Source organism: Passer montanus, unplaced genomic scaffold (genome assembly GCF_014805655.1).
Source record: "Passer montanus isolate IOZ18808 unplaced genomic scaffold, ASM1480565v1 scaffold41, whole genome shotgun sequence".
In the NCBI taxonomy this organism is placed as follows: domain Eukaryota; kingdom Metazoa; phylum Chordata; class Aves; order Passeriformes; family Passeridae; genus Passer; species Passer montanus.
Genome location: NW_024368930.1, coordinates 6790731 through 6816027, shown reverse-complemented (window position 1 = coordinate 6816027; position 25297 = coordinate 6790731). Strand labels below are relative to the sequence as shown.

General features: G+C 50.0%; 2 protein-coding genes across 8 annotated transcripts in view; both read left to right on the top strand.

Annotated features, from left to right (window-relative positions):
- The window catches only part of RTEL1 (regulator of telomere elongation helicase 1), a 46915-nt gene extending 39181 nt beyond the window's left edge, over nt 1-7734 (top strand). For 2 of the 3 annotated variants that reach the window (XM_039719469.1, XM_039719468.1), the window contains exons 33-36: nt 196-366; nt 1227-1412; nt 1903-2006; nt 6339-7733. In XM_039719469.1, coding sequence (XP_039575403.1) covers nt 196-366; nt 1227-1412; nt 1903-2006; nt 6339-6413 — 536 coding nt within the window. In that variant the 3' untranslated portion in view covers nt 6414-7733. Of the gene's footprint in view, nt 1-195; nt 367-1226; nt 1413-1902; nt 2007-6338 lie in introns of all 3 variants that reach the window. The other variant, XM_039719467.1, reaches the window with a different exon arrangement.
- A 3499-nt stretch (nt 7735-11233) lies between these two features.
- On the top strand, nt 11234-18847 carry TNFRSF6B (TNF receptor superfamily member 6b). Of its 5 annotated transcripts, none has more exons than XM_039719515.1 (5): nt 11234-11596; nt 12308-12384; nt 12872-13250; nt 15407-15601; nt 17934-18847. In XM_039719515.1, exons 2-5 carry the CDS (start codon nt 12343-12345, stop codon nt 18209-18211), a joined length of 894 nt encoding a protein of 297 aa, XP_039575449.1. In that variant the 5' UTR covers nt 11234-11596; nt 12308-12342; the 3' UTR covers nt 18212-18847. The 5 variants fall into 5 exon arrangements, with proteins under 5 accessions (XP_039575449.1, XP_039575446.1, XP_039575450.1 ...); XM_039719512.1 differs by lacking the exon at nt 11234-11596 and adding an exon at nt 11700-11848; XM_039719516.1 differs by lacking the exon at nt 11234-11596 and adding an exon at nt 11712-11848 and having other exon boundaries at nt 12799-13250.
- Nucleotides 18848-25297: the final 6450 nt, after the last annotated feature.

Genomic DNA, 25297 nt, shown 5'->3' with positions numbered 1-25297 from the left:
CTGCCTTCTGGCAAGGAAAGCCCCGTAATTATAAAACTCACAAAAGCATCAAGTGTTTCACTAAGCTGAAGATACTCTGAGGAATCTGACTGAAATTATTCAGCTTCCAAAGAATTTCTTCCCTCCAAAGCAAGGAGTCTTCCATGGCCAGGCATTGCTTTTCCTGTGCATTTGACTGTGTTTTCTTTTGGCCAGGGTTTTACATGTTTGTGCGTCCTCACCACAAAGAGCAGTTCAGAGAGCTGTGTAAGGGTTTGACTGGAATGGTCTGTGGTGATGGAGAGAAGCAGCTGCAACAGTTGGAGCAAAGTGAAGGGAAACCCCAGAGCTTGGAGAGCTGCACAAAAGGAATCAGCCACATACAAGGTAGGGAATGAACAGTTGTCACAAGTTTAGAATCTTACTTATTATTATGATGGGTAGGGCTCAACAGCCTCAGAATCATAGAATCACAGACTGGCTTGAGCTGGAAGAGACCTTAAACCTTGTTCCACCCCCTGCCATGGGCAGGGACACCTTCCATAGACCAGGTTTCCCCAGGCCGTGTCCAACCTGACCTTGAGCACTTCCAGGAATGCAGCAGCCACAGCTTCTCTGGGCACCCTGTGCCAGGCCCTCACCACCCTCACAAGGAAGAATTTCCCCCTAATCTCTAATCCAAAGCTGCTCTCCTTTAGTTTAAGGCCATTTGCCCTTGTCCTATCACTCCCCACCCCTGTGAAAAGTCCCTCTCCTGGGCTAGGGCCTCCCTGCCTGAGGCCTGTCAAGGAGATCAAAGGCATTGGTTATCTCTGCATTGGGTTAAAAAAACCACACTCAAATAGGAGTAAGATAAAAGGTAACATGAGATGGGGAAATGCGAGGAATAAGAAAGAAATTAGTTATAGTTCTGCCATATTTAAGCTGTGTTAAGGGTGAAGGCAGAATTTTTACATCTAAGTGGGATGGGAGCAGGCCTGTTCTGGGATCAAGGCCCATTCTGAAGGAAGAAGTGCCATAGAACTATTTCAATATAAAGGATCTCTTTCAGTAATATTGCATGTGTTAGTATCTATCAAAAACATCTGTTGCCAAGCACTATGGCATAAAAGCTAGTTCTTTAAATTAGTTTTTATTCTTATACAATGACAACTGAGTGAATTTACTGCTGACTGTGTTTTGCAGAGTCGGAGTGTTTGTTTTGCATGATACAGGTTTATAGACTGGTTTTCTCTTTTTCTCCCCAGACGCAGCCCCTTCTAAGAGTGGGGCACCAGAAAAAATTCAGAGTAAGATTTCCTCCTTCTGCTTCAGCCAGAAAAGTGAACTTGAGTTCCCAAAGATTGCAGTGTCCAAAGAAACCAATAATGTGAGAGCACCCACAGACTCTGGAGTTGTGCCCATCTTTCCCCTGGAGATGGAACCAGAGTGTGGTAGGTACAAGAGAAGTTTGGGATGTAATTTTCTAATACTTGGGAATAAAGATAAATTACAGAAATGAGGCTGCTGGTGTATGAAACCACTGGTTCCTGCCTGTATTTGCTCAGGTGCAGTGTGATTGGTGTGGTTTGCTGAGGAGAATCTGTATTTCTGTACCTTGCATGTGCTCTCAAAGTTCTTCATTGTCTTTGTCACAATGCTTTAGTGATTTCCTGAGAACTCAAGGGATTTTTTCTTGACAACTTCCTTGTAAAGGAAGGATGTAACCCGAGTTCCTACTGGGATCTGAAGCATCAAGAGTCTGTGAGGTCACTTGAAAGAAATAATGTGGCAGGGCACTGTTGAGGTAGTTCATGACACTCATGGTCATTGTTTTCTGGACTGTACTGGAAGTGTGGCTACATGAGAATTTTTCAGGTGATTACAGGAATTTAGTCATTTCCTCCCTCTCTTTCTCTCTCTTCACCTTCCCCTCTGTTCTAGGAAGATTCCACTGCTCTAACTGCAAATCCAAGGATGATGTGCCTTTTAAATGCCCATTATGTGACTTCACTTGCTGCAAAATGTGCTGGAAGCAGTTCTTAAAGGTTCTCCTGTTTTTTGGTTTGTTTTTTTCCAAAACTGCCGGGGAATTTTGTGCTTTTCAGGAGAATGATGTGAACAAGCCTGGAATCAGAATTCTTCTGTTTCCAGGAAGAACACCCAAATGCCAATGGAAGATTTACCACTTGATCCATTGTTTCCCATGGTTTGCAATATGATTTCAGGCAGATCTGTGCCCTAAGCTGGAGTTTTTACATTTTTGCATCTTTCCGAGCTGCCTCCACATGTTTTCTGGTCTAAAACTACAAAGGCAATAAGCTGTGGAGTAAACTTTAAAAACTGTTGTTTTTTAAAATATTTTAATGTTTATTTAAATATTTTTTCTCTCTCAGTTTCATAGTTTTTCCCATCAAAAGCCTACTGTAAAGCTCTATTATGAGAATGAGGCAAACAAGGAACAGGCTGCCCAGGGAAGTGGTTGAGTCACCATTCTTGGATGGCTTTATGATGTGTGGATGTGGCACTTAATGGTATAGTCAAGAAATAAACTTGGCAGTGCTGGGTCAACCATTGGACTCTGTGACCTTTAGGGTCTTTCCCAACCAATTCTGTGAATCCATAATTCTGAATTCCTGCTCAAAGATCTCCTGTCTCTTGGTTTTCCCAGCTGAGTAAACTGAAATTCTTTACATGAGAGGATGTAGCTGGTTCTAGGGTGCCAGGGTTTGGGAGTATCTTACCCAGCATTTAATTCAGCAGCCAGGTGTTAAAAGACTTTCAAAACTGGAATAATGCAAGAGTTGAGGGGTTTCTAAATGTTCATATGTGATGAGAAGGCTGCTGATCAGTGGAGCTTAGGAATATCCAAAAACAGTACAGAAGGGAAAGAAACTCCTTCAGCTTGTCAATCTATAAGCAAGTACAAAATAATCTGTTGTTCCAAGTTCCAGAGGAAGGTCTTTTGCTCAGGAGGAAGACATTGAATTGTCAGGTAAGCATAGAAAACATTTGGACTGACATCCAAATAAAATACAGCAGCCAGGACAGAGTTGGTCCAAGAGGAATACAGAATAAGCATAGGATCAGGGTGGTTTGGGTTGGAAGGGACATTAAAGCTCATCTCATTCCAACCCCCTGCAGTGAGCAGGGACACCTTCCACTGTCCCAGGTTGCCCCAAACCCTGCCCAGCCTGGCCTGGAACACTTCCAGGATGGGGCAGCTTCTCTGGGCACCCTGTGCCAGGGCCTTACCACCCTCACAGGGAAGAATTTCTTCCCAATATCCCATCTAACCCAGCTCTCTTTTAAGGCTTCTCCCCCTTGTCCTGTCACTCAGATCCTTGTCCAGAGCCCTCCTGGGGAGGGGACACAGGGGGTGCTGAGCTCTTCTCCCTGGGATTTAATGTCAGGATCCATGGGAGCTGTCCAAAGCTGTTACCAGTGAGCTTCACACTGGATATTAGGAGACATGTCTATACCAAGTGGTCAAACACTGGAAGAGGCTTCCTAGAGAGGCCCTGAAGCTCTTTAATATTACAGTGCCATAACTTCTGTTCAACCCTTAAGAGCTCAGGCACTTGGACTGTAGGTCCTTTCCAGCTGGAAGTGTTCTTTCTCTTCTGTTTAGATATCCCGTGCATCCCAGTTCCATGTTTGAGGAAATGAGTCATGGGTCATTTGCTAATAATGATTTCCATATTTGCTACTTACTGAATAATCTTACTTTTATTATTAATTATTTTCATATTTGCCAATTACCTGATTAATCCTACTTACAGACACACCTGTGTAGTGATTAATGTTCTCAGTGTACAGGAGTGTTAAGTGGCTCATGATGTGATTCAGGTGTTGTTTGGTTAATGAAAAGTCAAATAGAGAGTCATAGAATCATTTATGTTGGAAGGGACCATCAATCCAGCACCACCATTGTGTTCATCTTGAACCATGTCCTGAGGGGCCACAGCCACATGTTTTTGAACTCTCCAGGGGGATGGTGACTCCACCACTTCCCTGGACAGCCAGTTCCAGTACTTTACTACCTTTTCCATGGAGAAATTCTTCCTGTTGTCCAAACTCCCCTATCCCCTTGCAGATTAGGATGTGACTTGTGCTGATGCAGAGATGCTTCTCCAGTGATGAGGCTGTGCTGCTCATGCAGCTGAGAGGGAAACACAGGATTGCAAACAGGAAGATGATCCAGTGTTTCTCCAGAGCCATGTCCCACCACATCCATCCCCATTCCCACTCATGCCCAGTGAGGCTGCACACTTAACCCTATCCATGTGTTTGGGACAGGGGCACCTTCACCAGCAGGAAATGAGCAACCATGGCTGAGCTCTGAACTCTCATCCCATGGGACTGGGCTTTGTCACTCTGGCAGGGCTGCACTTAAAACTCCTGTTTTTCTTTCCTAATAACTTACTCACTGTTTTTTCTGCTCAAAAGCCCTTTGGTGCATATTGTCCCACCAAGGAAGTGACTCAGAGCATCATTCACAACATGGGGTTTGCAAATTGTGGTCTTGTCCAATTTGTTATTTTAGCAAAACACTGGTGGGGAGAGGTGCTGAATAATTTTGGAAGCAGCAGAGCAGATGGATTCCCTGCAGCTTAGAGGGGGATTATGGGGATTAGTGCTGGAGCATGTTGGGTGATTCAGTGTGTTAGAAACTGGACCAGGATATGCTGCTTTGGGGTGTGGTTTTCCCTCTAGAGGTTCTGTTGCTGCTTCCAGGTGTTTAAATGCATTTATTCATGCAGGTCTTCCAAGAAGACTGAGTTATTTTCATTTGGACTATCTGCAATATGGGGAAATAATCAAAGATTTCACAATTAAAAATCAAAGATTTCACAATTAAATGTTACAGTTAAAATTGCCTTTGGCAAAGCACTGGCTCTTGGGAGATGAAGTGACCTCTCCTCTCCCCTTGCACTTTTGATATTTCAGTTAATGTCACCAGAACCAAAATCCTACTGCCTGAGCCTACTTTGCAGTCTGCACCTTTTCTTGCAATGGCTCCCCATGCCCCAGGTTAGATGGGATATTGGGAAGAAATTCTTCCCTGTGAGGCCCTGGCACAGGGTGCCCAGGGAAGCTGTGGCTGCCCCATCCCTGGAAGTGTTCCAGGCCAGGTTGGGCAGGGCTTGGAGCAACCTGGGATAGTGGAAAGTGCCCCTGCCCATGGCAGGGGGTTTGGAATGAGATGAGCTTGAATGTCCCTTCCAACCCAAACCACTCTGTGATTCTAATGAGGAACTTCCACGCTTCAGGGAAGGCTGTGCTGTGCCACTGATGTAGCTGACCATCTTTTTAGGCCTCCTGAGCTGGCAATCTTCTCCCAATTTTTTTTTTTTAGTTTTTGTTGTTGTTGTTTTTGTTTGTTTGGTTTTAAGAAAACAAATTTTCTATCTCCCTTTTGAAATAAACAGAGCAGTTCAGTTTTACCAGTAATTTGCAAGCTATGAGAAGAACAGTTTGGATTCATCTGCAAGTCAAATTACTTTAAAACTGATGATTAGTGAAGAAGCAAACTGAAACCTGAGTGGAGAAATGATGCCTCATGTGTCTTCATGTCTTGTGCTGGTAATCAGAAAGGTGTGGGGTGCTATGAAGAAATAAATGTACTTGGTTCCCCTGCAAAACTCTTGGCATGACCACGTGTGTCATCCCTGTCCGGGTATGTCCAGGACACATTTCCTTGTCATCTGTGCAAGAGGAAGCAGAAATTCAGGGAACTCAGCCAGTTGACAGGGTTTTACTCACAGGTGCAGCTTCACAAGAGCTCTTGCAGCTCCACGTTTCCTCGTTCCTGTATTTCAGTTCTCCAGATGTGTCATAGCTGGAGCAAGTGCTGCACAGTCTGGTGCCACTTTGCATGGTGCCACGAAGCCTCCTCTCCTTTTTATTGCTACCAAGGAAATAATTGCCTGTGTGGTAACAGGGAGCTTGCAAACAGCAGATAAGATCTCGGGGACTGTCAGGTGGCTGCTGGGGCTTGTAGTTCATATTGGCCAAAATGTGGTTGAGATATTTAATATCGGAGTGGTTTGGGTTGGAAGGGACATTAGAGCTTATCTGCCATGGGCAGGAACACCTTCCTCTAGACCAGGCTGCCCCAAGCCCCATCCAACCTGGCCTTGGACACTTCCAGGGCTGGGGCAGCCTCAGCTTCTCTGGGAAAGCTGTGCCAGGGCCTCTCAGCATCCTCTGAGTAAAGAATTTCTTCCTCAAATTGAATCTAATGCTTCCCTGTTTCAGTTTAAAACCATTGCCCCTTATCCTCATCACTATTTGCCCACATGAAAACTCCCTCCATTTGTGGCATTTCCTCCACAATAAACACATTCCCTGTGTGTTTTGTTTGTTGGTTTCTGCAGGTGGTGAGGAAGTGCCCCAAGTGCAGCAGTGATGTGAAGAGGCAGCGATTGATCCAAGTTTTCTTCTGGTCCTGATGCCACCCCAGAAAGGGCAGGAAGCCCTTTGTGCCAGCAGAAGGCAGAGGCTGTGCTCTGGCTCTTGCTGAGCAGGAGCAGGATGGAGGTTCCTTTAAATCCCTGAGATCCTTGGCTCTGCCCTGGGAGCTGAGCACCAGCACAGATCATTTTCCAGCAAAGGTGGTCAAGTCTGAAAGGTCTCACTGCAGGAGACAAAGCAGAACATTGGCCTCTGTTAGAACTAAGAAAGTTTTTTTTTTACTTATTTTATTCCCTGAATTCTCCTGTGGCCACTCTTAGGCTGAAATTTTATATCCTGGAGACAGCTGTCATTTTATGGGCCCTTCAGGTAATTCCAGATCATGGAAAAACCCCAGGAATGCTCCTGCAATGGAACTGAGCTGGCTGAGGATGCCAGATTACCCATCCCTAACCCACTGGTGTTCCTGGAAGAGGTGATTCACATCCACTCTGTGGGGTTTGGCAGCAGCCATTGTCTCCAACAGCAGAAGACACTGAAAGGATCATTTTTGCAGATTTTTTACAGAATTCCACTGGTGGATGGTGAGCTCCTCTCACCTGCAGTGCATCCCAAAGCCTGATCCCATCATCCACCATGGTGGGATTTTTTGGAACATGCTTCTAAGGAGGCTTTATTCTTCACTCAGTGCTGGTGTTTCCACGTGTCTGTGCTACCTGATTTGCTTTCCAAGAAGAAAGATCTAAATATTTTAAAATATTTACATTAATCAAGTTAGATGTGTTAAAAAAAATTCCTTAATATTTCCACTCTCTGTGAGTAGTGGATATAAGTGGTTAACCTAAAAAGTTGTATCAATTTTAAATCTTCTGTAACTGCTGTAAATTAGGCTGTAAAATAAAAACATTTTGTCTAAATTTTCTTTGGTTTGATTAAAAAAACAGGAATTAAAAAAACCCAAACCAAACATATAAAAACCTTGGCTATTGAGTCCTAATGGCCCTGGTAGGAGCAAGTGGAAAGATTGTACTCTGGTTTTCATATCAATGGAATTTGGAAAATTTTATATTAATAAAATTTTATTGTTAATAAAATTGAAAAGTGAGGTGCATTTTAAAAATTTTCCAATTTCTCCTGGTTGTAGAATTCAAACCCAGTGTCTCTTCAAATCTCAGAGTTGCTGGCAGTGAAATGGAAACTTTTGTACTTCACTAACAGTTAACAGAGGCTTAGGCAGGAATTGAGGTAGTTCTGGGCTATCACATATTCTGTCCTGTTTAATTTTGTGGATGAATATTACCTTCTAGCTGTGTATTCAGTGCAGCAAAACAAGAATAAACAATGCAGATAAAGTCCTGGACGTGTAAGTGGGGGGAAAATACAGAAAAATGTTATGTAAATACAGGTGTGTTGTAAAAATAGAAAAATATTTGGGGCGAGGCTGGGAGCAGTGAGCAGTAAAATGCCATTTTTGGTGGGTTGCTCTCTGGGGAGGTGTCCCCAGGACGCTGCAGCTGCCAGCTTGTGCCGCTGGAGGGAAGCCACAGCACAGCCACGAGCGCTCAGGGCGGTGACACCGATGGGAATTCTCTGCCGTGGGCTGTGACAATGCTGCCAGAGCAGCAGGACAGAAGGAAAAAACAGAAATGTCGTGGGGTTGAATCGCCCCGTGCTTGGAAAAGGGTTGGCTGGGACAAATATGATGCTGCTTTTTCCCCTCAGCTGACGCAGTTTTAAAGCTGTGCCTTTTCCTGGAGTTGTTTTAGTCTGAAGGCTGTTCCAGCCTGGGGATGCTCTGTTCTGAGGCAGGGCAGAGGAGCAGTGCTAAGGATATCTCAGAGCCTTCAAGAGATTCGCAGAATCTCAGGTTGGGGTTGGAAGGGAGCTCTGGAGATCCCCCAGTCCAACCCCCTGCCAAGGAAGGGTCACCTGGAGCAGGGGGCACAGGAATGCATCCAGGATGGTTTGGAATGTCCAGAGGAGACTCCACACCCTCCCTGGCAGCTGTTCCAGTGCTCTGCCACCTCCATGGAAAGCTCTTCCCCGTGTTGAGATGAAAATTCTTGAGTATTATTTTATGGCTGTTGCTCCTTGTCGTGTTGCTGAGCACCATAAAAAGAGTCTGGCACCCCTTGGAGATATTTCTGTGCATTGATGACCCCTCTGAGCCTCTCCGTAATAACCAGGCTCAGCTCCAGGCCCTTCATCACCTCTGTGGCCTCTGCTGGATCCTCTCCAGTAGCTCCTTGCCTTTCTTACATGGAGGGGAAAACTTGCTGAGGGTTTTCTCTCCCTTCACCCAGAACGTTCCATCCCTTTGTCCAGGGAACTCCTTCTCTCCATCTCTCACTCTCCAGCAGAGGGATTGTCTTGCTGAAGAGGTTTACAGTCACTGCCCTTCACCAGCTGCACCCACCCAGACAAGCTCTGGACACACCAGTGTCCCACCAGTGGATCTGCCAGTGCAGATGGGTTTGGTTTGGGATTGGTGCTGATTTCTGGTGCACTGGGAATTGCACTGCAGGGGATCTGGGAATCAATCCCTGCTGCTGGTGGCTGGGGCAGGACAGATGGATGCAAAGGGGTCCTGGAGATGGGAGAACTGGGTGAGCTTTGGGACCCTCTCAACCCAAACCCTGCTGTGATTCCATGAGACCTTGAAGAAGAGGGACCCCAGCAGGCAGAACTGTTCTGTTGTCTAGAAACTTGTTGAATTTACAAGAAGGAAAGACAGGGACAATTAATTATAAGGAACAGAAAGTGAGAAAACTCTTTCAGAAAAATCTGTATTGCTTTAGGTGCTTAGAAGAATTTATGCAAATTACTTAATTCTTGGGGGACAAAAACCTTTCCCTAGACACTCCTTGCTGCGTTTCAGAAGCAAATGACACATGGCTTACAGATCATGAAGGAAGTAGGTACTGATTTTTTGATTTCCCTTGCCTTGCAGTGCTATGACTAGACCTAGAACATTTTGGTGTGTCACTGAACAAACCTTTCCTGCTGTTCCCTCCCCCGCCGCCACCCAAGAAACTGAAGACTCACAAAAGAGACCAAAATCAGCAAAGCAAAATGTTTCATCAGGAAAGAGATAAGCCCTGTCTCTGGCTGGCAAAGTGATTACTGATGGGAAGCAAGGGATTTCTTTGCTTAACAGAATTTTCTATGATATAACAAGAAACCTTATTTTGCAAGTGTAGTTTTGGAAGGTGGTGCTGCTGGATGCCCTGGAGTGTGAAACTATGCCCTGTGTGGAGAAGTGAAGCCAGAGCCATGGCAATGGGATGCTGAATTCCATTTCTGTGCTACCTCCACTCCCAGAGTCAGCAGTGAGTTGTGTTGCTGCTTTCTGGTACTCAGGCAGTGACCCCTGAACCCATTCTGGGGTTTGTTGGACCAACAGAAGAACAGGCAGAAAAAGATTAATCAAAGGTCATTGGAGTCTGAGGATGTTGTCTGGGGAAGCCCTTTCTGTCCCATTAACGTGGTGTTTGCTCTCCAGGAGCGTCCATCTGACACATTTTTGTCGTTATCAAACTCACAACAAAAACAATTGTTGATGAGGCATCGCAGTGCAGCGAGGAGCTGCGGGCTCAGGGTTCCCCAGTGCATTGTGTCCATCCAGCAGGGGCATGGCTGGGACACAGGGACTGCCAGCAGGTGCCATTCAGGTGTCACCAGCTGCTATTGTTTCATACACCTTGTGGGTTCCATGTGAAATCCAGGGGCAGAAAACTGAAATTGTGTTTCTGCCTGTGGAGAAGGAAACACTCTGCAGCTCCTGGGTGGTCAAAGCCTCAGGCAGAGGGATCCCACTGAAACTCCCCAGCTGGGTGAGCCCAGGGCAGGGCTTTCTATTGCAACCCACCCAAAAAACCATCCAGGGGCTGTGCCTCAGTGCCAGAGCAGGGCTGGCAGATTAGCTGATTAATTACTGAGCTGATGCACACTGACAGAGCAAAATCCTGGCAGTCCTTGGCTCAGGGATTATGTCAAAATGAGTCAAAAATCATCAGGATTACTTTGGACAGCTACAGGGGATCGAGATAAACAAGCAGTAAAATGAAAAACCACTTTAGAGTGGCCTGTGTTAATCAGCCCATCGCCTGTTCTGTGTGAAGTGCAAATAAACACAGCCAGACCCTGCTGCTGGACTGTAGTACTGACCCCCCTTGGCTCCTGCTGGAGTCAGAGGATTTTTTTTAACCAAGGTGGGTAGAAACGGACCTTACTGGAAGGAGCTTTGGATTCTTTCTGACCAGTGGGGTTTCCTTCTCTTTCTGGGTTGTGGAGAACTGGGTTTGATGTTCTTGGTGAAAGGTGTGTTTAACTCTTGTAGGTCTGAACTTTAAGAGTGTTCAGAATAAAGTCCACGAGATTCTCCATCCACAGCCCCAGTGGCTGAGCTGGGTGACAGAGGCAGAATTGTTAATTCTCTGTAATGATCTGCAAGAGGAGCTGGCTGCTGATTCCTGAGGAAAAAAACCTCCACATCCTCTCAGGTCCTCACTGTGGTTCCCTCATCCTTGCAGAGACTTGCATTTGCTTTTTGAGCATTTTTCTGGTTTTGGCTGTTCAGCAATGTCTGCTCAGAGGGAATCTGGTGCGACAGAGCAGGACAAAGTGCAGGAGTTCCATGTCTTGCAGCAGGCACTGGAACACATGGTCTGCCAAGGCTGTACCTGCAAGGCTGAGCTCAGTTTTCATTTGAATCCTTGGGCTCCAAGGCTTGGGGCACCGTCACCTGTGAGGGATTTAAGTGCTGACCTCCTCAGCTGCTGGGTGCTGTGCCACTAAAGGTGCCCGCGTTCAGTGTCACAGGTGGAGGTGGTGCCATGCTGAAAGGACAGGGCTGAAGGAATGCAGTGCCCAAGCACCGACGATCGGGGCTGTTTTGGCAGGGTCAGCGCCCTCGGAGGTGAGGCGGGATGGGACCCGGCCCCGGAGCCGCCGGGCAGAGCCGGAGCGATGCTTCCCCCGGCGCCGGTGCCACCGCCCGCAGCCGCAGCCGGGAGCGCCCCTCGGGGCTGCCTGAGACGGGGAGAACTCAGCTGCTCTTACTGGGAAGTTCTTCGGCGCTCACCGCCGGGGAACTGAACGTTCACAGGGGAATTTCCCTGCCTTTCCCCTTGCCAGAAAACGATTTCTCACCAGCCCCCTGTAAAACTTAGAGAGCTTTGAAAAACCGTGCGAATCCCGCTCTCCTCCTTCCTCCGCACAGGTAAACAAACCTCCTTGCTCCGAAAGCTTCACTGTAGCGGCGCGCTCGGAAACGAGAGCGAAAGCGCCGGGGGAGGGAGGGCTCCGGGCCGCGAAGGCGGAGCCGGTGCGGCCGCGGCGGGGCACCGGGAAGGGGCCGGGATGGCGCCGGGGCCGGGGTGGATGTCACCTCCCCTTGCCCAAGAGGGGTCTTTCCCACAGGCCGGTTTATAAAGGCGCTGCTGGCTGTGGGGAGCAGAGGTGCGAGGCGGAGGTGCGGTGAGCGGGGCCGGTCCCCAGGGATGGGATGGGGAGGGATGGGATGGGGTGGGAAAGGAAATCTTGGCTGCTTCCCCGCCAGCTCTTACTCCCTCTGGGCTAGGGTGGGCTGGGGGTGGTTTCCCTCCCCCGGGCGGTTCCACGTGTGCTGGATTCCGCTCTGCGGGGGTGCCCGGAGCCTCCCGCCCGCCGCCGCTATAAGGCTCGGCCCCGTCCCTGCGCTGGGAGAGCCGGCATCTCCCTCCCAGGAAGGGCTGACTCGGAAGAAAGCAGGCGAGGAAACCCAGTCTTTCCCAACAGCCCTTCCCTATCACCCCTTCCTTATCAGCCTTTACCTATCAGCCCTTCCCCATCTCCCTCTGTTTTACCCTGGCCGGTCGGGTGGAAGGTGCTGCTGCAGAGGAGCCGGGCGCAGGCAGCAGCAGCCTCTGAGGAGCCCTCTCTGTCTCCCCAGGTTCCTGATCCCGGCGCTCGGAAGCCCTCGGTGCGATGCCATCCTGCCACGTGCCGAGTTTGAGGCATCCGCCCAAGGTAAGGGATCTTCTGCCTGGGCTGGGCACGTGGGCTCTGGAGAGGAAAGGGAGGATCAGCAAGCTCTGGGATTCAGTCCTGTCCTGAGCAGCTGGGTTTCTAAAATGTTAAATGTCCTAGGGAGCATGCTTTGTATCTGCTAGTTTGGAAAACTTCCCTTCTGCTTCTTGGTTTGCAGAGGTGTCTCTTTCTGCAGTGGTGGGGAACTGACTGGGGTGAAGGAGGGGAATGTGCTGGAGCTGCTCCAGGTTCTGAGTGAGGGATGCTGGTTCTGAATGCATCACAAAGGGTTTGGGAAGGATGCTCTGTCACCTGGGATGGCAGAGGAGGGCAGCACTTAGTGCTTGGGCTGGGAACAGCGTAGGGAGGGAGAACAATTTCTTGTATCTACAACAATAACAAGTTCTGTAACAGCATCAGCCGCGTTGGCTGCTCCCGCCTCTGCCTGAGGACGAGCTCAGGGCTCTTTGCGCTGTCTTTGCCGTAGTGGATGCTCCCCCCTCTCCTCCTCTTGCTGGCCGAGCTCGCCTGCGATGCCCAGCCCACGTACCAGTGGAAGGATGCTGCGACGGGCGAGAGGATCACATGCCAGCAGTGCCCGCCGGGGACCTTCGTGGCACAGCACTGCTCCAGGGACAGAGCCACGCTGTGCGAGCCCTGCCCGGATTTGCACTACACTCAGTACTGGAACTACCTGGAGAAGTGCCGCTACTGCAACGTCATCTGCGGGGAGCGGCAGGTGGAGGTGCAGCAGTGCAACGCCACGCACAACCGCGCCTGCCAGTGCCAGCAGGGCTACTACTCCAACATGGAGCTCTGCCTCCGGCACTCCGAGTGCCCGCCGGGCTCCGGGGCCCTGAGGCCGGGTAAGTCATTCGGGAGCTGTGCGAGCTCACACGGCTCTTGTCACGCCCCAAAATCTCCGCGGGAGATAAAAATCAAGGACAAATCAGCAGCCAAAAACACAGCAGCCGGTGCTTGCCCACAGCCTGACCGACTCCCTGCCAGCTCTGGTACTGGCACAGAGCCCTCCTTGCCAGCGTGCTCCTGCCTCTTTTCCAAGGAGGAATTTAGTTGGGTTTTCCCCCAGCTATCGCTTTGAAAGCTTCTGAAATCCCCAGCAGCACACCCGGATGGGATGTGCCAGTCCCAGCTGCCTGCCTCACCTGCCACAGCAGGCACAGCCAGGCTGTGACTTGGCCATCCCTGGAGCAGCCACGGGCCCTGCTCCACAGGCAGTGGGAAGGTCCAGGCTGCTCCTGACCATTCATCAGCTGCCTTCTCCTTCGCAGGCAGCCCGGGAGCTGGGAATGCTGGTTATCTGGGCTGAAGAAGGTGGCTGATGATGTAAGGGCAGGGCTGGGGAATGTGTGTAGCTCTAGGGCCAGTTTTGTGGTTTTTGATTGAGCAGTTTGGAGAGGCTGTGTTGAAAACACACAGTGGACACACAGCCAGGTTCCAAATCCACAAACCCAGCTTTGTTTTGACTCCCAAGTCTGAGATTCCATCTTCTTGTGTGATCTAAGTCCCAAGGTATTTTAGGGGATTTATGCTCCTGTTGTTTCCCCAGTTTTCTCTGGTCCTTCAATTGTTCCAAATGTGTGTAAACTCATCAGTCAATGAGGACCAGGCTCTGCCTGGAAACCACAGTGTGGGCAGCACCAGCAGACCCAGCAGCATCCTACTGCACACTTTGAAACAGGGAGGCTTTTGAAGCATGGAGTCTTCTGAAAGCCTTCCATGTGTGGCACAGAAGAGCTCCAGCTCACCAGCCATGGGGAAAATGTCTGCTGTCTTCAGCTGATGTTTATGATTGAGATCTGGGGTTTAATTTTCTATAGGACAAGACAAAATGCAGTAACACAGCAAAGGGGGAAGAAGACCTCCAGGCATTACAGGAAAGCGCTTTGAAATTAAACATGAAATTTGTCTGGAGGGTTGGCTTTAGGACTGAGGAGCCATGCAAGCGAGCTGGGTATTTGAGGAGAAGCTGGTTTTTTTGTTATTATTATTTATTTTTTGCAAATGGCTTCTTATGAGGGGAGGATTTCCCCCCAGCCCAGCCACATGAACACCACAGCAAGGACTGAGTGTCCAGTGTGGTGGGCACAGCCCTGGACCTGCCAGTGCTGCTGCCTGGGTGGGGAAGGGGTCGTGGGGGGCTGTAGGGAGAGTTTGCTGCTGTTTGGGTTGGATGAGGGCTTTGATCCTTGCGCAATCCCCCGGGAAAACCAACTTTGGGATTTCCCATTTGTAAATAGTGGCTCAGATGTTGCAGGTTATGGCTGGGCCTTATGAATGGGCTGGGCTGGGAGGGACCTGAAAGATCAGATTTTGGGAGAGCCTAAAGGCGGCAGCAACAACGTAGGAACTGCTTGTAATTTGATTAGTGAGGAGGAGGTGAAAGGGGTGGGAATTCTCCTGCCCCAGAGCGACATTCCCAGAGAACGGGAATGCTGCTCGGTGCGGTCCTGCCCGTGTGGCACCAGCCCTGTGACACGGCAAGCGCTGGCCCGGGGCAGGGGGGCAGCAGCGACAGCGCGGCCAAGGACAGCTCAGCTTTCACCTCCGCTGGGAGTTTTGCTTTCACTTGCTCGGGAGCCTCGGGCTCTGGGGAGAAGGGCTCTGGGAACAGAAGGGCTCTGGGAACAGAAGGGCTCTGGGAACAGAAGGGCTCTGGGAACAGAGGGGCTCTGGGAACAGAAGGGCTCTGGGAACAGAGGGGCTGGTTCGGCAGCTCAGCCACCAGCCTGGCTGCTGGCCCCTGCCTGGGAGGTGGCCTTTTCATAGTGAGATGTCCTCTTGTTGTCCTCTCTTGTCTGTGGGCTGCTGACAGTTTATCAGCACAGTGAAGGAAGCGCTGCTGTTTGCCCTGTGTGAGGACATGCAATTCCCAGGGGAGATGCTGGCAGTGATCACTTCCAAAACCTCACCCTCGTGCTCAAATGGTGTCTGGCGCCATCCCCAGCTGCCACCTCTGCCAGTTTGTCCCCTGACAGTCCCGTTGTCTCCCCATGCACAGGTACCCCCTTTGAGGACACCCAGTGCCATGACTGCCCCCACGGCTTCTTCTCCTCCCAGTCCAGCACCAGTCCATGCCAGCCACACCAGGACTGTGAGCAGCAGGGCAAGGTGACCAACGTGCAGGGCAACAAGTACCACGACACCCTCTGCATGTCCTGCAGGCCAGGGAGAGGCAACAGCACACAGGAATCAGGTGAGCCAGGGCACAGCCTGCCAGGACTGATGCTGCCAGGGTGAGGGCACACTTCCTCATGACTCTCTCCTACTTAGATGCAAATGAGGTGAAATGGCTTGTAAAAACATGGAGTGATCCATAATTAATTGTGGATAAAATAGTCTGTCTCCCTTCATTCCTTCCAGTGTCAGTCCCATAGAGCAAGGACAGGGTGCTGGGCTTAAGAACAGTCACTGCCCAGTGAGAACAAAGAGCTGACAGTGAAATCCTGCTGGATCTTACCAGGGACACCTGGGAATGCTGGGACAGGGGATTTTGGCAGCTGAGGCACTCAGCTTGGCTGCTGGCACAGCTCCTGCACTCCCTTTCCCTGGCTGGACCTGCACCTGGAAGATTTTATGGCAGCCTGGTCTTGTGCAGGTTGAGTGGAGCAGAGCCCAAGGTTTATTGGAGCTGGTGTGGGGTGGATTTTGACCCATCAGGTGTCAAAGTGGAGATGTGGTGTCAATCATGGTGGTGCAGATGCCACAGTGCTGAGCTGTGGCAGAGATGTTTCTTGGGCAGGAACAGCCAATGGGCACAGATCAGAGAATCCCTGAATCCTGAATCCCTGAATTCCAACCCTGAATTCCAGGTTGGAAGGGACCTCAAGGACCATTTGGTTCAATCTTCCTTGGCAAAAAAAGCAGGGGAGAGGTGCAGGGCAGAGAAAAAGGCTCTGTTCCAAGGGTGCTTTGTAACACGCTCCCTCCCCAAGTTAGGGAGTGAGAGAGGGACTGAAAAACCATCTCAAGAGCCCCCAGACCCATCCCAAGGGCCTGATGCCAGCTGAGATGAGGCTGGAAGCTGTTTGGAACCACCTGCTCCACCCTGAGGATCCAGACATGGGAAACTAATTTCGTGTAATTGGTCCAGCTGGCAGTGTCCCTTCACCTTTAGGCTTCCAAAAATAGAATCAGTCGTAAAGCCATAGAAGAGCTCCGGTGGGAGGGACTTGGAAAATTTATCTGGTCCAACCTTTAATGGGAAAGTGAGCCTGGATGAGATTATCCAGTGCCATGTCCTGAAGATCTGAAAAGCAACGGGGACCTCATCACATCCAGGGGAGGTTGATCTGGAGTGAAAAAATGTCATTTTTCCATCAGGATGAAGCTTGGTAGAAAAGCTCTAAAGAAACTCACCCACAGGGTGGTCAGGCACTGGAACAGGCTCCCCAGGGAAGGGTCACGGCCAAAGCTGTCAGGCTTGTTGTAGGGGTTTTGGGTGGTCTGTGCAGAGCCAGAACTTGGAGTCAATGAACCTTGTGGGTCCCTTCCAACTCAGGACATCCCATGGCTCTAAAAGATTTTCCTCTGCGGTGAGGGAACGTAGAGCTTCCCCCCCACCTGGCAGCTCTCACTTTTCCACACTCTCCTGGCACCACCAGCGCAGAGATTTCTCCCTGCAAAGCCTGACTCACACCATGAGCTGCCTGCCAGGAGTGTGATCCTGACACAGAGGCTGGGAAGCTCCGTCACTGGGATGCAGTCCCGGGGTGGGGATGGCCAGGTCAGAGCAGTGTCAGCAGCACGTGCCTCAGGCACCACCCCCGCAGCCAGACCAGCCCTTTGCAGATATTTATAGAGGGAGGAGGCCCCAGCAATGGGAGCTGAAGGGTTTTTTTAACTCCAGTTTATTGTGCTTCCTCTCAGGAGGCACACAGGGATCTGCTCATCACCAAGCTGAGCCTGCTGGAGAGGCAGAGCTGGAGCAGTGGAGCTCAACCCACCCCACTGTAACCACTGAAACCATTCCCAATTTGCAGTGGCATGAAACTGGGCTAATCTCTCCCTGACTGAGTAATCCTTTGGCCTTGACCTCTTGAAAATTCTTTCTGTTTTCATTCCTGGTGCTGGATGCACTCCAGCAGCTTCCACCAGCTGGGGCCGGATCTGCCCCATCCCAGAGCCCTGATTGGGGCTGTGCTTGGGGCTGGGCCTGTTGCAAGGGTTACAGATCTGTGGGGGAAAACAGAAACTCTCAGGAAAAAGAATGTGTAAATAATTAGTGCAATTGCATCAGATTTGTCTGGGCTTTTCCTCTCTTCCCTGATGGGGAGGAGCATGGAATAGGTACACTGACTTTCTACAGAACTACTACCCCTTGTTTTCCAACTGCCCCATGGAGGATGCATCCCTGATAGGAAGTTCAGCCTTCCACCAGACCGGGTTGTTCCATCACCCATCCAACCTGGCCTTGAACGCTTCCAGGCCATTCACCAGCTCCCTGGGCAGATGTCCCACAGAGAGCCTTGGCAGGGCTGTGCCCTGCTGTCCCATGCCCCTTTAACCCCCGGGCTGTTTCCCCCCAGCTGCAGAAGATGACGACTGCGCTCAGGCCATGATAGACTTTGTGGTGTATCAGAACATCCCCGTCAAGAAGCTGAAGCGCCTGCAGCAGCTCCTGGAGCGCTCACCAAAGAAGCAGGCAGCATGGACCAGGGCAGCCATCCAGGAGAAATTCCGGGCTTTCCTCACTCACAAGAAGCAGGAGGACTCTGAAGTCACCAAGGAGCTGCTGGTCGCGCTGCGCGTGGTCAAGCTCCACTCCATCGAGGAGAAAGTCCGTGAGCGCTTCCTGAGAGCATGAACTGGACTTTTTGGGTGCTCTTTGTCTTGGTTTTTGTCTTCTGAGGCTTCATTAATTTATTCATCTTTCCAGACATAACTTGAAAAGTAGCGTGAGAGATGAGCGATGGAGTGGCCTCGTGCCACGGCAGCTGTGTCACTGCTGATGGATGGGATGGGATGGGATGGGATGGGATGGGATGGGATGGGGTGGAATAGGATAAAATGTGTGAGCAGCAGCAGCAGCATCCCCTTGCCAGAGGCTGGGGCAGCTCCTGGGAGCTCACCAGGTGTTGGCCACTGATTTTCCAGCCCTCAGCAAGAGTCAATATTTTATCAGAAGGAAAACCTGCATTGAGGGTCATTATTTCTGGGGAAGAACATGGTCCCCTATATAGAAAACTGTTTGGCTTTGTTTTAAACTGTGTAAGTTTGGGCTTGTTGGGGGTTTTAGTCATTTAACAGTATTTCCCACTGAGGATTTGCTTGCGATTTTTGTCATGCTTTTGTTTGAGAAGAGAGTTTGCTGCTGAGGCACAGGAAAGGGGAGGATGCCCCAAACTCACTGGTACAGGTTGCTTGAAATTTATTTCTTAACTACCTGTTTTTATACCTGTTTTCTAAAGAAAGAAACCAAAGAAGTTATTTTATAGTACAACTCTCTTTCACCTGAGTCCTTTCCTAGTCTCACTTGGAGGTGGTGTTGGGAGTCCCAGACGTTGTATCTGACCCTGCTTACCCTTGTCTGTTTTTCCCACGTTCTTTTCCACATGTTGGCATTCCTGCCCATGGCAGAGCATTGGAACAAGATGATCTTGAAGATCCCTTCCAGCCCAAACCATTCTGGGATTCTGTGATCACACAGTCCCAGCCTGGCTGTGTGGCAGCGGGATGCAGACAGTTTGCACTGGGATTTGTGGCCAGGTGACACTCCTGTCTCTTGGGTCAGCCCAGCTGTGCCCCCCTGAGCCCCAGCTCTGTCCCCAAACCTGGCTATGTGCTCAGTCAGCCAACAGCTGGGCTTGGGGCAGTTCTGCTGACTGCAGGAGGTTTTTTTTAAACAGATGTTGCTTAGGGAAGTCAACAAGACTGACCCTCTCTGGCATTTTCCAGCCTGTAGCAATGATGATGCAGAGCTACATTTTATGCTGTGAATGAGTTTGACCTTTTATAGCTCTTTTTTAGTTGAGCCAATGCCAGGAATAGTTTGTGGTTCAGAAGATATTTCCCCCCAGCTTGAAGCTGTTTAAAGCTCTCTGAAGCAAGTGCTGCATGAAAGTGCCCCCGCACTTCCTTCGTGCAAGGCAGCTGTGGGGGGAAGAAGGGAATTTTACCCTCCCCTTGCTGCCCACAGACACATCCCAGGCTCTTCCTGCTGCAGTGACAAGTTAATCCATGGCAGTCTGGATGACAGGGGATGATCCCAAGGGGCAGTGCTTGCCTCTTCACTGCTCCAGAGCCGGGGAGTCCCTGGATGTCTGCTCACACCTGCCTGGCACCACAGGCTTGAACTGGGATCTCAGACTTGAAATGTCTCATCCCAGTTTTGGGCTCTGAGGATGAAGCAGCTCAGCAACCCTGGCATTGTCGTGGGTCAGTTCAGCCAGGGAAGAAGAGACACAAATGGCTGAAAAGATCTGAGGGGAGCACTCGCCCCTCTGCGTTGAGCTTGGGCTGATCCTGGGAATCCCCTCAGTCCTGCCAATCTCCTTGAAGCTTCATCAAGCCTGGCCTTGAAATCCTGCTAAGGAGCTTCACAGGGCACCAGAACTCCCCTTCCCAATGCTCAGTTTTTACCATGTCTGATCTCTGCCCTCCCAAGCTGCTCTATCCCAGTGGGATGCAGCTCAGTCTCTGAGCATCACTTCTCCCAGTCCCTTGGCAGGAGCAAGTGCCACTGGCATGGTCTGAGAGCAGCTGGGGCAGGACATGAGGAGGGTTTCCATCAGCACTGTGAGAACTGAAGCACAGCTGCAGCACTTTGCTCCAAGGCAGAGAGCAAGGCAGGACACCCAGTGCTGATGGGTTGAAGGCTGGAGCAGCCGGAGCCTCCGGCGTTGGCTGCAGCTCCCTGAGGGATTCCCATCCTGCTGCATTGCAGTTATCCTGCTCAGCACAAAGGATTTGGAGTCCTTGCTCTGAAGGGGAGCAGGGATGGAGAGCTGTTGGTGCAGGATCTGCCTCCCACACTGAATGAGGGTCTAACATGTCCAACCCTCCTTAGGGCACGTGTCTGGCACCCTTGTGCCTTGGCAGGTTGCAGTGGGGGGCACAGAGCTCAGCTTGGTGAAGGAAGAGGGGGATTAAATAATGAGATGGCCCAGCCTGAGCTCTGCACTCACTGCCAGGCTTCCCCTGCCACCAGCCACTGCAGCACCCAGGGCCTGGCAGGGGATGATGCCCTGTGCCACCAGCAGCTCCCCAGCTTGGTGCCACGAGCCTGACTTGCTGTGCCAGGGTATCTCCTGAGTGCCCACGCGTTGTCATCGTGCTCTGTTCAGGGGATTTGGAGCCTCTCCCAGCCCTGTTCCCCTCATTGCCAAATTAGCTGGAATTTCTGCACAGGGAATTTTCTTCTCACGTGGGCTAGTAGGCAGGGTGACTGAGGAAGATCTTTCTGATAAATATTAACCTTTGTAAGGGTGGCCAAACACCCTGGCACGTGAGTCCTGCTGGGCTTCCAGGAACTGGGCTTCACTGGAAAAGGCAGGATGGGCACCACACAGACAGCACTCTCAAACCACCTGTGGCTTCATCACAAGGTATTTCACCTTTTCAGCTAATTGACATTAAGAGGATAAAAACCCCTTTTGATTTCCCCTGAAGTTTCCAAAGCCCAGAGAGAGAAGAGGAAGAGCATGAGCACCATTTTCCTGACGGTTTAAAAGACTCTTACCTCACAAACTGTGGCAGAGGAGAGCACATGGTAACATCTAAAAGTAGATGCAGTGCTATCCCAGGATGACTCAGACATTTAGTACTCAGAGGATAATTTTCCAAATGCTACAAGCACTACATAAAAAGCCAAGCCCACACTTCTCTCCACGTCAGGCTTCCCCCTGCTGTTAAACGCTTAAACCCAGAAAAAATCCCACAAAACCACTGGTTGGTTTAAAGTGCTGAGGTAGGTTAGGTTGGTGCCATGGGCTCCTTGGCCACCTATTACCACAGCCAGGTGTGGCAATGAGTCAGGCTGGTGTCTCAGACCCTGGAGCACTGGCAGGAGCTGACGTGCTCCCAACCTGCTCATTCAGGAGCAGTTGGGACACGTCTCTCCCCATCCAAGGAGAGCACAGCAGGTTCTGGCCCAGGTGCAAAGCTTGAAATGAGGTCAGGGAATTACTAACGTGAGTGGAAGGAGCCAGAGGGAGTTTTTTCTAGTGAGGTCACACATAGCTGGTTCATGCCTGGGGCTCCAAAGGTGGAGAGCCAGGATTGATAGAGGAAACAAAGTGGGGGAATTTTCTCTGTGCAGAGAGACATGAGGGGATGAAACCAGGGCAAATGCACAATTCAGCTTGTTGCAAGTCTGCAGTCCTCTCAGCCCTGAGGCTGCCACCTTGTCGTGCACAAGACAGGAAAATTCACTCTCCTGCCTGCAGATTTTGCCACCCTCCCATGTTGCTCGGCAGCTGACAGTGGGCTGAGCCCTCCAGGCTCTGTGGGAGAGGACTCAGGGAGTGCTAACACACACCACACTTGTTTGCATTCTCCCATCACTATTCCAGAGGCGCCAATTTTATCTTATTTTGAAGCGCATTTCTATTTTCCTCCTGATGGTAACATTTTCCTTTCTGGCTGTAAATCTGTGTGACAAGTCCAGGCTGTCCCTGCTGGGACTCATCCCTCACAGCAGTCACCCAACAGTGGGACCTAATTTCCTGGTGCCGGGGCCAGAGGGGACAGTGCCAGCCCTGTTGGAGAAGCAGAGGTGAGCCTGAGGAAGTCAATCTTGTCCTAGAGCAGGAGCAGAGAGGGCTGAGACGGGCAGGGCAGCCCAGCCTGTGGGGCAGAGATGTGGATGTTGGGACATCTTCTTTTCCTCCAGGGTCTCACCTGATTCCCTGCCCTCATTTCTACCCCTCCTCAATTTATAATTTTTGTTCCTTTCTGTGTTCAAGGTGCCTCCTCAGAGTGAGAAGTCTCCAGAAGCAAGCAAGAGAAGGCACAGCAGGTGACCTGTCCCAGATGGGGCCAGGGGGACACAGGGGAACTGAGGGGTGAGGACAAGGAGCCCCATGACGAGTCGGTGTCACTTTGGCCAGGTGAGGAGATGGGTCAGATGCTCTTGGGCTGAGTGGGGCTCATACCATGGATCTGCACCCAGAGCTGGGTGAAACTCTGCCTGCTGAGCACATACCATGCATTCTTTCATGGAAAGAGAATTTTTGCCTCGCATTGACCAAAACCAGAATCTGACTGATAAATCCTTCCAAGGAAACTATGAAAACCTTCATGAAAAACATCAATAAACAGTTTGGTTTGTCAATATAGTCCTATTAAAGAAGCTCAGACACATTTTGGTGGCCTGATGACCCTACAAGTGTTGCTGAAGGGTCACCAGTTCAGAGCCGTGTGAGGCCCTGAGGTGCAGGAGGGGCTGGGGGTCACTCCCCACCCTCACCTCCCTGTCCAGCTGCCTGTGCTGGTCCCCAAAAGGCCTTTTTGTCCCCCTTGTAAAATAGCAGAGTTGGAACTCTGGTTAAGTCCAGATTTATGGTCCTCTCCCTGACCCAGGATCCAGTCCCTGACTCTGCTGGTTGTGGAGAAAACCCTGTGAAACCCAGGTTATGGCACCAAACCCCTCTGGGACAGCTGGAAACCAGCACTGGAAATGGGAACATGGAAATTGTGGCCAGGGAGGGTGGGAGGGTGATCCTGGAGTGCAAATTCAGTTGTGGTCTGTTTTTAAGAGGAGAGCAAGAATGGGAAATGGTTTGGAATCTGCTGAGGAGAAAGCTGAAATCTCCTAGGCAGGTTACAGCAATGCTGGTAAAGTCAAAGTCCCTGAGTGGGGGTTTATATGGAATTAATAGGATTTTGATTATGTTTGCTAAGTTTCTTGAGGCTTAGACCCAAAACAGATTGAAGATGCACAATTCACATTGTGAGCTTCACAAACCTGCAGTTGAGTACAACTCAAATAGAAGTTACTGTTCAGACCTAACTTAACAGTCCCTTCCAGCTCAAACTGTTCTGTGGTTCTGTGAAACGGGATGATCTTCCCAGGTTCCACTTTCCAAAGGTGTTGGGATGTCTTTGGAGTAATCACCTTCCAAAAAAGCAAATTATTGCTGCCTGCTGCTGAGTAAGCTGAGAACAGATGACAGTACCTTTTATCACCATCTCCCAGAGTAAATTCAATTACTCAAGCATATTTAGTGCTCAACAGACTTATTTAGTGCACTACAGACAATACTGCAGTGCTGAATCAACCATTTAAAAGGCAGCTAAAGAAGTACTAACATGAAATTGCCTTTTTAAACAAAAACTTGGATTTGGTTTCTTGTGGTAGTTCCAGAGCACAGTGGTAATTGGTAATACAGAGGTAGTTACAGAGCACAATGCTGTAGTTTTCACTTCTTCCAGAGTTTGCTTCCAAGCAAGTGTTGAGACACCACTTGCCCTTCATAGGACAGCTTGGGTGTGCCCTGGCAGGTTTAAAGGGTCACTTACAGGGGCAGCACTGGCCTTTGCTCTCTGGTGACCAGTGACAGGACGTGAGGGAATGCTGGAGCTGTGTCAAGGGAAGTTTAGGGTGGATTTTAGGAAAAGATCTTTCTCCCAGAGGGTGGTTGGGCATTAGAACAGGCTCCCCAGGGCAGTGGTCATAACCCAAAGCCTAAATCAGAGCTCAAAGCCCATCTGGACAATGCTGTCAGGCACATGGTGGGATTTTGGTATGTCCTGTGTGGGGCTGGGAGTTGGACTCCATGACCTTTGTGGGTCCCTCCCAGCTCAGGATGTTCTGTGGTTCTGTTTGGTCAGACATTGTTTGGCTCCCCTGGCCTTGCCCACAAGGTACTTGGGCTCTAATGATCAGGTCTGGGCACTGCCCTCTCTTAGCTAAATAGAATTTGAATATATTAGTAAAGGTGCCCTTTAACTTAAAAGAGTTTTCTTGGTAACAAAGCCATGGCTACAACTACAATATCCATACACAACACCCTCCTGTTTAGAACCATGAACCCTTGACATGTCATTGTCTGAGTCCACAGGAGCCTTCCCTAAGCAACTCTTTGTTTACTTGAAAAACAATTATAATCACACAATGTTTAGGGAAAAAGGGCAGAAAACCCACTGTGTCTAAGTGGCTAAGCAGTATTGGGGACCCCAGACCTCACAGTGCCATGGGGCGTAGGGAGAATTGAGGTCTCTCTTGTGGTGTCCTTTGTCACTGCTCACCCAAGCATCACCCTGGGCCACTCAGTGCTCCAGGATCCTGTGCTTGGTCTGAAGATGAGGGAGCTCCAGCAGTGTGGTGACTTAACTGTGACATGGGAGTGGAGCTGGGAGACTTGATCATTTTCCTATGGAAACACAAGGAATGACAACTTCCCAGCTATTGCTGTGAGGACACGAGCTCAGCAAGGATGTGTGTTGGGTGGTCAGTGCTGCCGAGCCTCAGGAAAGTGGATTTTAGGGTGTTTTTGAGTGGGAAATACCAGATAAGGTATTTCCCACTGGAGAAATATACTGGAGATACCAGATAAGGAGTCCAGATAGGCTTCAGGGACTTGATCCAATGTCCTTGCTCAGTTTTGGTCAAATCACACAAATTCCTTACTGCTGGTTTCTACTCCTGTCTCTCTCCACTTCCTTCTGTGATACTGCAGCTTGGCAGGTGATTTATTGAACTTCTTTTGATCTTCCCAGAAGCTGAGAGCTCTTTAGCTGGGAAACTTGGGAGATAAGAATAGGAGTGTACATTCCCCACTTCATGACTCTGAACCTGAAAGGAAAAATCAGCTCTGAGAATATTAACCCCAAGTTCTCCTTTCACACAGTTTCATGTGTTTGTGTGCTGTCATGTCATGGAGAAAGAGCCTTGCCTGTGATTCAGCACCTCTTGTCTGCAGAGATCCCCTGCCCTTTGACACACCACATG